Below are 12,374 nucleotides of genomic sequence, written 5' to 3'. Positions count from 1 at the left end.
CTAGTTTGGTATCGTAACCTCTACAACACCATACCTTTGCTAATGATGACAGTGAACTTCATCCATTCTCATATTGTTTCAAAGAAGCATCATATGGGTATTTCACACACAAAAACAGAACATCTATAATTCATCTTCATCAGCGAGATATATTCAGTTACCTCGGAAATCTCAAGTTGCTCAACCTGTGCAGTAACTCGTGTGGATTTATTGTATAATATATAAAGTCAGTAAAAATGAATCGCTTTTCTAACAGCTTCTAAAGCATTGCTTCGTAACACTTTCAAGTCCTAGATCAAAATGACTCACCAGGGAGACTGAGCTTTAATAGGCAACTGCCTTTCTATTTTTGTACAAATGCTGAATTAAGTCGAAAGCAAAGGTTGTTCTCAACATTTTTCTGATTGTCTGCTGCTGAGCTACAGGCTTTATGTATTAATCTCAGCACTGGCTCTCTGATGGCTCAGTGAATTCACCCAGCGAGTAACTCCGATGCAAAAACCAGGAATCCTCCTCCCATGTTTGATCCCTGGACTGAGCTGAGTCAGCTGATTTTGGCTGGAATGGTGGTAGCGGTGCTGTCATGTCTTCGGGGTCGAGGACAGCAGAGTCAGCTAGGGTTTCCATCCCTCAGGACTACCCGAGAGTGTGCGCACACATACCTGACATTGGTGATGGTGGGCTCGGGCTTGGTTATGATGCCTCACACACACACACAGTCAAGGCACATGCTTGAAGAATTACCACGGGACATTGTGTGCAATACTTGGGGAGACACACACTCCTACAAGATGTAAGATCGTTTTCAAAAGGAAAGTGAGGGTTACAAAAATCAAGGCTTAGTTCAAAAAAAGTCAGGACTTAGGCATCAAATTGCAGTGCCCGCAAATATGAGGGCGCTGTCTCCACTCACCAGTGATACAATAAAAACAGAAACGTCTATAAAGGTGAGAGAAGATTAATAATTGTTATAAAATTAAAATGACTTCATATTTTTGTACATCATAACCTTACGATCAGAATTCAGACACATTATAGTTCGTGTTATCTGCACAGAGTAGGAATCTGATTGACTTTCCCTTGGATGACTTTATCGACCAAAGTTAGCGGTAAATCCAGTAATGTGCAACACCTTTCTCCCCCATCACCTTTATCCGTCGCCAATAAACGTAGTAGTAAACTTGGCCACGAACAAGAAGCCTTTTGTTACCATCCAAACAGAGTGTTGACCGAAGTGTTGTTTGAAGTTCTTTATTCTGAGCGCTCTTGGATCTGCTACTATAAACATAGGTGGAGTTCTGCTTTTGTTTTCCTTCTTTCAAAAAAAAAGGGAGGAAATGGATCTACAGTAGCTGGAGAAGTCATCGTTCTCCGTCCTGTCTTTAATCCTTAACTGCTCAGCCAACAAGCAACGTGCAGAATTTCTAGGGCAGGCAAATCTGCTGCAGGCACCAAGATCAGAAGTGGAACACGTGAACCCAGTAAATTTTCTAGGGATCTCTCCAAATCTAAAAATAACAAGAGTGTTAAAAAAAAATACACTTTCTTATAACTTAATCACATAGACGTTCATGAATCATTACTTAAAACAATGGGTACCGTTCTAAAAATATATAACGCCAAAGGACGCACGTGTTCGAAAAAAAATCACATTTGCTTAAAATACAATTTCTGATAGTTATATTTATGCATGATGAAAAAGAACTTAATAGAACAAGAAAGCTCTTTGTCTCAGCTGCCTTTACAAAAAAAAAAATCTATATTGGCCGGAAAGCTGTGCTGCACTTTGTTTGCAGCATATGGCAAGCTGGATTTCACAAACCTCACATCAAACATCTGAAACTACCCAAGGACTACCCCTCGGAGTATAAATTCCATACATGGCTTGTGCTGTGAAGAGGGGTCCCATCGGGGATTGGATTCCTGGTACTAGGGCAAGACGTGTTGTCCCTAAAGATGTGCCCTATGGTCAGTGGAGCACTTAACCCATTGACCAGGCCCTATATAATTATTCAGAAGTTATTGATGTCTCTTGGTCCCTAGCAGATTGTGGAATATTCACATCTCCTCACTGTCAAAGCATATGGCCACTAATTGGATGCATTAGAAAGACAGTAGTTTTGGCTTCATTGATGCCAAACTAAAGACCTACGGTGAATGACCCAAGACTGATTGTTTTTAATGCATGATGTGCTTTCTTGCTGAGTGATCATTAATTAGTTCCTCCTTTTTTTGAAAAGTTTGATTAAAAGCATCTACAACCAGTGCCTTTTGAGGAAATTTGTTTCTGAGCACTAAAACAATAAACACCGACCAGAGCACAATATGATTACATATACAATGCATACTTCTTTGAACAGTGAGATTTAAATGCAGAGAAATGGTTGTGGTTGCTCTATTTGCAATGCAAAAACTGTCCTGTAAACAGAGCTATGAGAACATGGTTTTAATATTAATTCTTCTGCACTCTTGGGACTATCTGATCTTTTATAATGTATGAATCATAGGATCCTATTGTTATTAAATCAAGGTATAAATTGTTCACTCTGAATGGTTAAAGGGATGCTTATATACCACCATGCAACTCTTTCATTTTTATTTGACATAAGAAAAGTTGATCTTAGCAAACTCTAGTTTTGCTGTAATGAAGAAAAATAATTACAGTAATTCCTGGCTGCCTTTAGAAAGTACTGAAGCCTGGTGATTATTAGACAGTATAAAGTGCGCTAACAATATCAAATATCATTTTCTGCTACAGTGGTACACAACCGAAAACTGAACTCACTTCTGACCAGGACCTTAGTGACTTGAATTTTTGTATCTATCGTCTGCCGCAAATTTGTTGCTCCCTTGCGGCAAGTAGTGCAATATTTGTGCTTGGTTCAAGCGCAAACTGGTTTTGTGCCGAATTTGGCAGAAGGGACCCAGTTCCTAAGGGAAAAAAGGCTCTTGCCAAACAATCTGGGGGAGGGGGCGATCTTTAGTTCGGAACACTCATCCTGACCAAAAATCCCACATCAACTGCGGCGAGCACAGGTGGTTAATGTGAATAAGAGGCCCGAGCTCAGGTAGGTGGAGTTCGGAGCGTCAACATGATTCAGGTTAGATCTCGAATTGCGGAATTGCTTGCTGGAATTATCGACTGTCAAAATCTGAAGCTCAGATCTAAACATGTCGGGACTTTCACCATCATAAAGTGAAGTTTTGTCAGGCCTGTAGGGCGAGTGGGGACACATGGCTTTACTGTAATGCCCTTTGTCAATGTGTACTTGAGCTGGAGAACTTTGGTTTGCTCGTACTGACAACTCTGAAACTCCAACTGAAGAATAACTTCAGGCCGGTGATATCTGAAGTAATGGAATTAAATCAGTCTGCAATAATCCAAAAAAAAAGGGGTGGCTCATCTTTCGCAATAGGTGACTTATTCTTCTCTTATTTGTTACTGCACAGCTGGTATTAATGTGTATTAGGTAAGAAGATACTGCACGGAAGCATTCATTTTGTTGTTCATTTTGCCGGCCGGAGGGCACATTTGGAATTTTGTCTTCTACCGTGGATTTGTGGCTAATTAATTAACTAAAACTAGCAGAATAATACAAATCTTTTGGGGGCTGAATGCTTAAATTATTAAACTTTTAATTATGCACTTGTCTCCATGGGGTATTTAAAAAATATATTATAAATGTAATTAAGTTTTCCTTCTTGGCAGCGATGATTTATGCAGGTTATTCTAAAAGGTCATTTTTTTGTTTTTATTCCATAATGGCTTATAATATATTATTACTTATGCCAGTGTTAACATATTATAATGATGGGCCCAGCCATTTAAGAAATGGATACATAACGACATCTTGCTGACATCATGGCTATAAACTGAAAAGAACTGTTCTCTCTTTTGGTTCCACTAGATTAGAAAATGGAAATAAAGGTGGCACAAGCTGAACACGGGTAAAGGCAATGCAGCATGGCACAATGTCACAGGAGACACAAAGCCCTCACAAAGAAGTAAAAAGTGAGCCAATTCTGTCTTTATTGAGGCTGAAGAAGCCTGAGTGGTTTGTTTTGGTTTGCTTCCTATTTACCTTCGTACTCAGACCATGAAGGGAGTGCAGGATTTTCTCTGCATGGAAGGTATTAATTACTTTTAAACAGCTAACATATTGAGCCAACCTACATTTGGGGTGTGGAAAGCATGATTTGTGCTGTTCTCTCATGGTTGAACAGTTGGAATAAAACTAATCTTATTGTGCATGGAGTCACAAGGCCACAGCAATCGGCGTGTAGCATTATTGCTGAGCCCCTGAATCAACTTTAATTGCTCTCCGCCAAAAGTTTACTTTTGAAACTCCCAATGTAGCAAACTCAAATGATGAAAGGCCACAAATGACTTCATTGCTGATGGTGCCAAGGGAGAAATAACCAGCATATGTCTGAACTTTGTGCTATAGCAGGCAGCATCAGTTTTAATACAATTTGACTGAATTTCAGCACTGAATAGCTGATTTCTGGCAGCTGGGGGCAAACAAATGAAAACAGACACTACTTACACATGTTTAGAGGCCTGAAACAACAACAATGAAACTACACATTACAGAATGTATGGTTTAATCCTTTAACTGAAAAGAGATGCACTTCCTATAAACTTCTAATTAATTCCTCTCGGACCCATCAATATTAAATTTGACAGATTGCACAGCACTGCATTTATTCTGGACTATGTAATCCCAAATAACAATTTATATACATTCAGCTCGAGACAAAGCTCAATTTTCTTTTTAAAACAATGGGAAATCTACTTGGTTAAAGCCCATCTTCCTGCCTCAGGTGCTAAAGCAATAATGAGTCCACACAGCATTGAAGAAACTCCCCCAGCTTCTAGTTTAAGCATGGCCCAATTTCTTGCATGATTCTGCATGACACAGGCCATCCGTACACAAGTGTTGAAACAGTGATTTGGTAGTACAGAATTCGAGTGTTGCTGAAAAAAGAGAGAAGCTTTTCATCTTGCACTCATCAGGACAGATGCAAGAATACTAAATTTCAAAGGGAGCAACAATTTATACTGCATGAAAAAGTGTTGATTGCCAGGACTAGGCCTATCAATGCCTAGGGACAAAATATCACAAAATTGCAGACTCAGCACTCCCCAGCATGGATGGTCATCAATGTCCTCCTCCGAATCTCAACGAGAACCACGAAGATGCCGTCTAAAAGATTTGGAGCTTTCCACTTTTAGCTGTCTGCCTTTCACTTCAGAAGTTTTCCACTGTCTTAACTCTCTTTTAAAATCACAATTGCACCAAACAGGATATGTGAAAGGTCACTATCATGTTTTTCAGGGAAATTGAAAGGCGTGGTATGCCTGGCACAACTGCTAAACCTTTAATAACTTAATGGCCAGTTACATCCCAGCAACTGTTGGTTTAGAAGAAGAAAAGGAGAGAGGATTTAACTTCATTGGCACTTTATCACATCCTCAGGACATCCCAAAGTGCTCCACGTCCACACTTTTGAAGTGAAGTTATTGTTATATAGACAAATGCAGCAACCAATTTGCGTGCAAGATTCAACCAACAGCAATGAGATGAATAAACTACTCATCTATTTTTTTTCGTTTTGGTTAACGTAGAAATGATGGCAAAGGGAACAGAGAGAATACCGTTATTTTTTGAATAGTACCAGAGAGTCGTCCACATTCACCGCGACATTGTTTTAATGCCACATCTGAAAGATGTCACCTTGGTCAGTACAGCATTGAAATGTCAACTTAGATTATGCGCTTAGATAAAGGGGTGGCGTTAAAACTCATAACATTCTGACCTAAACTAAAAAAAAAACTTACCAGTCTGTCACTGCAACACCAACATTAAATATTCTGGAGAGTCATACGGACTCTGTTTCTCTCTCCACAGATGCTGTCAGACCTGCTGAGTTTTTCCAGCACTTTCTGTTTTTGTTTTAAATATTCTATATTTTATTATGAACTTTAAAGCTTCTTTGTCTTAACATCAATTTCAATAACTACTATTCTTATTTTTACTGATAGCAATGGTTTTGCTGTTGGTATTTACAGCTTTTCTTGACCCATCTTTTGCTTCTTTACTGGTCTCATTATCACCCCTTGCACCACCATCTTTGTCTTTGAATCATTCTTGCCTTCCACTGTCACAGGTCTGCCCTCTCGTTCTTTCCTCCTCCTCTCCCGCTTCTCTCCTTGCCTCTGTATTTGCTATAAATCATCTCCAACTTCTTGCAGTTCTGTTGAAAGGTCATCAACTTTAAATGTTAAAATATGCAGATTTCCAGCAAGCACAATTTTTTATTTTAAATTCTCTCCCCTGATTTGTCAATAACTTTGCCAGTATGATTGTGTAAAATTTCAGCTTAGCTGAGTGCTGATTCCTCTTACAGAAGTATTATCCTTATTGCAGTCAGTATGATTACAGCTATTACTTTTTTACCATGATCTATTTATTACCTGACACTTACTGACGTTGAATTCCATCTGTCGCTTTTTACCCCATCCCCCTTTGTTTTATCTCTTGGCAGGTTCCTTGATCTCCTAATTAACTACAACTCGTATTTTCGTATCTTCTGCAAATTTTGATACCATTCCTTCTGGGCCAATATCTAAATCATCAAAGCACACAGTGAACAGAAGTAGACCCAAAAGTGAACCCTGCGGACAGCACTACAAACTTCCATCTTCCTCAACTCTTAACCTGCTTCATCCTTCCTTAACTAATTATTAATCCAGTTTGCTATCCTCCAAACCTATTCCATTCTCTAAAGTTGCCCATGTGCTACCTTGCAAAAGTCCTTCCTAAAGTCCACGCACACTGCATCCAACGCGTTTCCCCTAACGGCCCTATCCATTACTTCTTCAAAGAATTCTATGAGACTTGTTGAGCATGATTGTCCCTTTAGGAAACTGTGCTGGCTTCTCCCTTTATCAGGATATATGGCAATTTTGTCCGTAAATAAAGATCCTAAAACTTTCCCTGCCATAGAAGTTGAGCTGGCCTGCAGTTACCTGGATCAGCCTCCGACATACATCCACACTCTCGAGAGGACTTATGCATAATTGCGAGGGTTGTCCGAAATGTGTGCTCTTATCTTCCTCTAGCTTAATGAACTTAACCAAAATTTTACTTTTGTCCATCATAATGTTGCTCATCTTGTTCTCAGGATTCACCTTCTCTCTGATATCCTTTATACTTTAGAAAAGGCTGTTAGAAATACTTACTCTGCTACTTTTTGATTATTTTTTTAATAAATTGACAATTCTCCCCTCTCAAAGGTTCCACTTCAATTTTAACAATCCCCTTTCATCTGTAAAACTGCACCTTTTGATGGTTTTAAAATATTTTTCTTCTTATTTCTTCTCAGCTTTCCTATTCCCACCTTAACCTCTTTTTTTTTTCTATTTTCTCATTTTTTCCGTATATTCATTATTATTTTTATGGTCAACTGCTGGTTTTTTTTAAAAATGAAATATATTAATTCTGTACTTTTGCAATCTCTTTTTTTGTAATAAACATTTCATTGTTGCTCTACAGTCCTGTGTGCCAATCTCTCCAAACCCACCTCAGCTAGCCAGCCTCATAACCTTCCAGAACCTGCCCTAATCCAAGCTGCTGCTCCTTTCTATATTGACATTATTTCCTTTGTAGTTGGATCTTAAATCGTATCATATTGTGATTACTCCTCCCAAGGCACTCACCGACATTTAGCTCGTTTTCCTGATCCATTTCCTTATTCATAACCAGATCCAGCAACATCTCCACCCCTTGTCCAACTGATTGATGGGCTGCTCAAGGATGGAGTCCTGCACATATTTTAGAAATCCTTTTCCCTCTCTGTCCCAGTCCAAGATTAAAACTCTCAGAACAATAATTTTATGATTCTTACAAAGCTAACTACAAGCTTTCCTTGAAATTATTTCGAGGTCTGAATAAACCTTCAAGGAGTAAAAAGCCCGTTTCAGCTTCCTTATCTAAATAAACCCCCTCCCCTCAAAGCATATATTCCCTCTTTAACTGCACCTTATCTAATCTTTCTTACCTGAATATTATATTGTGATATGCTAACTTTCCATTCCTGTCCAGTTTGCAGCTAGCTTTCTGTTTATTTTTTTTTATCGTTAGTAGCTTTTCTCTGAGAGTTTTGTTCTAATTTTGCTTACTCATCCTTACCCGCCTGGTTGTGATTGCTATGAGCTTATGAATATGAATTATAAGCTAATCAGATGCATGTGCAAGACAAAGATTGATAATAAGTTGAAGCAACACCGAAGTGTGATTGACTTAGGCACATAAATACAGCTACTGGGTACAAAAACAGGGAAGTTTTGTTGAATCTTTATACAATTCTGATTAGGCCAACATCTACAGTATTGCTTTGAAGGAGAGTCATTCGAGCTCAAAACGTTTTTCCAGCATTTTCTGTTTTTGTTTCAAATTTCTAGCATCCGCAGTATTTTGCTTTTATCGACAGTATTGCGCCCAGTGCTGGTCGCCATATTTTAGGAAGGATGTGAGGGTTCTTGAGAGGGCGCAGAAGAAATTTACTAGAGCGGTTCCAGGGATGAGGGATTGAAGCTATGACATTAGGTTGGAGAAGCTGCGGTTGCTCTCCTTGGAGCAAAGGAGTTTGAGGGGAGATTTGACAGAGGTGTACAAGAATATGACAGATTTAGATTTGACAGAGGTGTACAAGAATATGACAGGTTTAGATTTGACAGAGGTGTACAAGAATATGACAGGTTTAGATTTGACAGAGGTGTACAAGAATATGACAGGTTTAGATGAGGTAGTCAAAGAAAAGCTGTTCCCATTAGCTTGATGGTACAAGGGCTAGGGGGGCACAGATTTAACACAAGAGATTCAGGGGGAGATATTACGAAGAACATTTTTATGCCACAGTATTGCCAGTTATCATCCTCACCTTTGTAATCTAAGTTGCCTCAGCTCTCATCCAAGACGTTTTCCCTTTGGAAAACTCTTGGCTGTGCTCCCAATGCACACCTTTCAATGCTCTCAAATCCCAGTTCCATCTTCAATGCTGATGGATCAGTGCCCCTGGTAATACTAATTGGCATAATGCCACAGTTCTTATAAAGCCTTTGGATCTCGGTGTGCAGCACAGCAGCTATTATATACAATTATTCTTAATATTTTACAGTGAATGGTTTAAGAAGTGCTCATCAAGCATCAAACGTAATACTCTTGTGTGGCGAATTCACCAAACTGATTAATGTGTTAATTCTCCTGCTTTGTACGTCTCGATACTTACAACCAAAAACAATAAAATAGCCATTAACATTTCTATTTATTAAATGAGTTAGCCTTAATTATACTATGCAAGGAACTATTTCCCATCAAAAATATATTGCTGTGCAAAATTTATAGTAAAACTATCCATTCTCAGGCATCACATAAAAATGATACATTGTTGAAAAAAGAGACATGTTGTCGATGCTTTTTGTCTTGCACTCATCAGGACAATTCACAAGAACACCAAATTGTAAAGGGAGCAACAATTTATGCTACATGAGAAGAGAATACTCATTGGTTGGCAAGTAGACTCAGATTGGTAGGAGCATTGCTATGGGGAATGCACCAGTATATGACAAATGATAGTTCACTGCCAAGCTTTGTTTAAATTCAAACCAGGCAGGTCAACTCTGATTGGTCAAGGCCTTGCCATGGCGAATGAACCATGGAATGACTGTCCCCTAAGCCTTCAATTAGTTGAATAAAGCACAATGTGTGTACTTGCTCCTTTTGTCTACAAGGGACAGGGCCGTGTGTGTGAATATATATAGCTTCTGGTATGCATAAATAAGCCACACTATGAGCCCAACTGATAATCTTAAATTGGTTGTCAGTGCAATTCTCAGTACAATGAGGATTGTTTAACAAGCGTTGTCCAATCGTGGAACACATCTAATGTTGACACTATGTTTTGAGTTTTGCAAGCATGGGCTGGTTGGGTATGGTCAGTACTTTGCCTGTTGTGAACAGCTGAATGGTCATGCTGGCTGATATGATCTGCCAGTTATCGGGACATACGACCTACATATCTGGCATCACACCAGCACTGAAGTTCATTACTCTTTTGTGTGATGGGCAGAAGGTCTTTTTGGCTTGACGGCAGCATCCTGCTAGTGGCAAATACCACTCATGTTGCTATTGCTTAGTAGGTATGGAAAAGTCAGCTTCACCTGTTGCTCAAATTTTGGAGACACCTTACCCTTCAGGGCAACCTGAGGTAGACTGGGCACTTTTCAGGACTGAAAGGGGCAGCCTTAGGTCTATTCCTGAGTTTGTGTGATATACAGTGTGAAATGATCTGACCAGGGTAGCCATTATCCTGCAAGATGCCTTAGATGCACCTATTTCAGCATCAAGCTGGCATGGTGAGCAAATGGCTCAGGCCCATTTTACAAGGTTGTCAATAAGGCCAAACTTATAGCGTGTAAAACTGTAGGAATCTCAACATTTATACTGACCAGTGAAGGTAGGTTTGCTTTAGACAGCAGCAGAGAACCCACTGGCAGGTTTCTCAACTAACATGTCACCAAAAGGGAGCTCATTTGGCTGCTCCATTAGTGGAGAATATTCTACCACACTCCTGACTTATGCCTCGTAGATGGTGGCCAGACTTTGGAGAATTAGGTGAGTTACTCCCCGCAGAATTCCCAGCCTCTGGCCTGCTCTTGTAGCCACAGTATTTATAAGGCTGGTCCAGTTCAGTTTCTTATTTTTAACCAAAGTTGCCATATTGTTCTTCATTTCATGCAGCTTTACACTGCATTGTAGTCAATGCTCTGCACCATAAATATACCAAGTGACGTCAATCAAAGGGTATGGTGACACACTGCATAGAAAGGTAACAAAATTCTAATTCAATGGAGACACAATACCAACAGGACCATTCAGTTAAGAGGATCAGACAGGCCTTAGAGCACACCAAAAAAAAAAAGTTGAAAAAGAATTAAAACTTTTCCAGAAATTAGAAAATTTTGTGCACAAAGCCTGACTTAGCACATCAAAGATAAACAAGATCTGCAAACATGAAAGCACAGCAAGGACCATGGAACATCTGGGACCCTGATGAATGTTGGGAAGCACAATGTGTGACTCTTTAACCATTGAGATTTAGAGATTGAGAAATAAACAGAGGATGGACTGAGGAGGGGGGTGAACTAGAGTAGATCAATTAAATGTCAAATCAAGTACCAAAAGAAATAGAGTCAGGGAAAGAAAGATTTGAATGACAGAGAGGGAAAAAGGAAACAGAAAGGAAAGGTAATTTTAAAAAATGTGATATTTTTAAAATCTCCAAAACCAATTCACTACTTGAATGAATCAGAATCCATTGTTCACTTTCTGAGTCAGAGAGGCTGATTGACAGTCATTAATAATCATTATACCCTTATAAGAGTACTTATGTAATTAACTGCTAAATTTAATTCTCTGTGATGAGTTTAACCAATAATTAATCTGCAAATGCAGCATGTTCATGGAATTCATGGGGAGGTTAATCATCAAATGATGTTTTCAAATGGAGCAACACAAATTGGCAAATAACTAGTAGCAATTTGCAAGTCATGGGGCAACTCTTCATTATCACAAGTTTCTGCCCAATTTGACATTAATAATGGCATGTGTTGTTCAAACGCTGTTATTTTTTTCAGCAAATTCTGATCCAGTATCTTTATAAACCTCAATATCCTTTCTTGACAGCTGTCCTACACTTAATCATTTTTTACTGAAAAGGTGCTGGAAGTGTCATCTTAAATGTTACTCTTTTGGCTTTCATGATGTTGCCTGACTGGAGATCAGCAAAAGTTTCACACTGGTGGGGGACAACTCAAAGAATTAAACTAGCTGTGTCCAAAAAATCAAATATAACAGAAGTAGGGAATGTAATATTTGAATTTAACATATCTATGTCACACATCTGTCTTCAATAGAGGTGGTCAGATGACTAATCCGCACAAGTGAGGCTCAGTTGTAGGTGCTGGCAAGCTGTTTGACTGTAAAGACCATCACATCTGAACCCAATTCCATCTTCTCGCCATGCATTGACCAGGATAAAATGCAGGTCTTCCTGATTCACTTAGTTCACCAAAACCTGTGGGGTAGAAGCTCTCCGAAACCCTGCCAAAACTTTGGAGGAAGATCTAAAGAGATCCCAGAGAAACTGCATAAATGGCTAAATTTCCAGGTGCACATATTTAATAAACTGTCACGGAACAAGGTTCAGTTTTGGTGGCTCGCTGGACTCCAAGTGTTAGGGGAAAAAAATGAACAAGTGTGACAGGAATAGTTTCTACAATCTGCAGATGGGGAGTGACTGCTACCATT

The 12,374-nt window shown here is 39.2% G+C and overlaps 1 protein-coding gene across 1 annotated transcript in view; it reads right to left on the bottom strand.

Moving 5' to 3' along the window:
- Positions 1-528: 528 nt before the first annotated feature.
- Positions 529-12,374, bottom strand: part of dph6 (diphthamine biosynthesis 6) — a 240,268-nt gene continuing 228,422 nt past the window's right edge. The window contains exon 15 of the mRNA XM_078563270.1: positions 529-1,508. Coding sequence (XP_078419396.1) covers positions 1,390-1,508 — 119 coding nt within the window. The 3' untranslated portion in view covers positions 529-1,389. The remainder of the gene's footprint in view (positions 1,509-12,374) is intronic.

This window comes from Cetorhinus maximus, chromosome 18 (assembly GCF_964194155.1).
Source record: "Cetorhinus maximus chromosome 18, sCetMax3.hap1.1, whole genome shotgun sequence".
Taxonomy (NCBI): Eukaryota; Metazoa; Chordata; class Chondrichthyes; order Lamniformes; family Cetorhinidae; genus Cetorhinus; species Cetorhinus maximus.
This window is presented reverse-complemented; position numbering and strand designations above follow the sequence as displayed.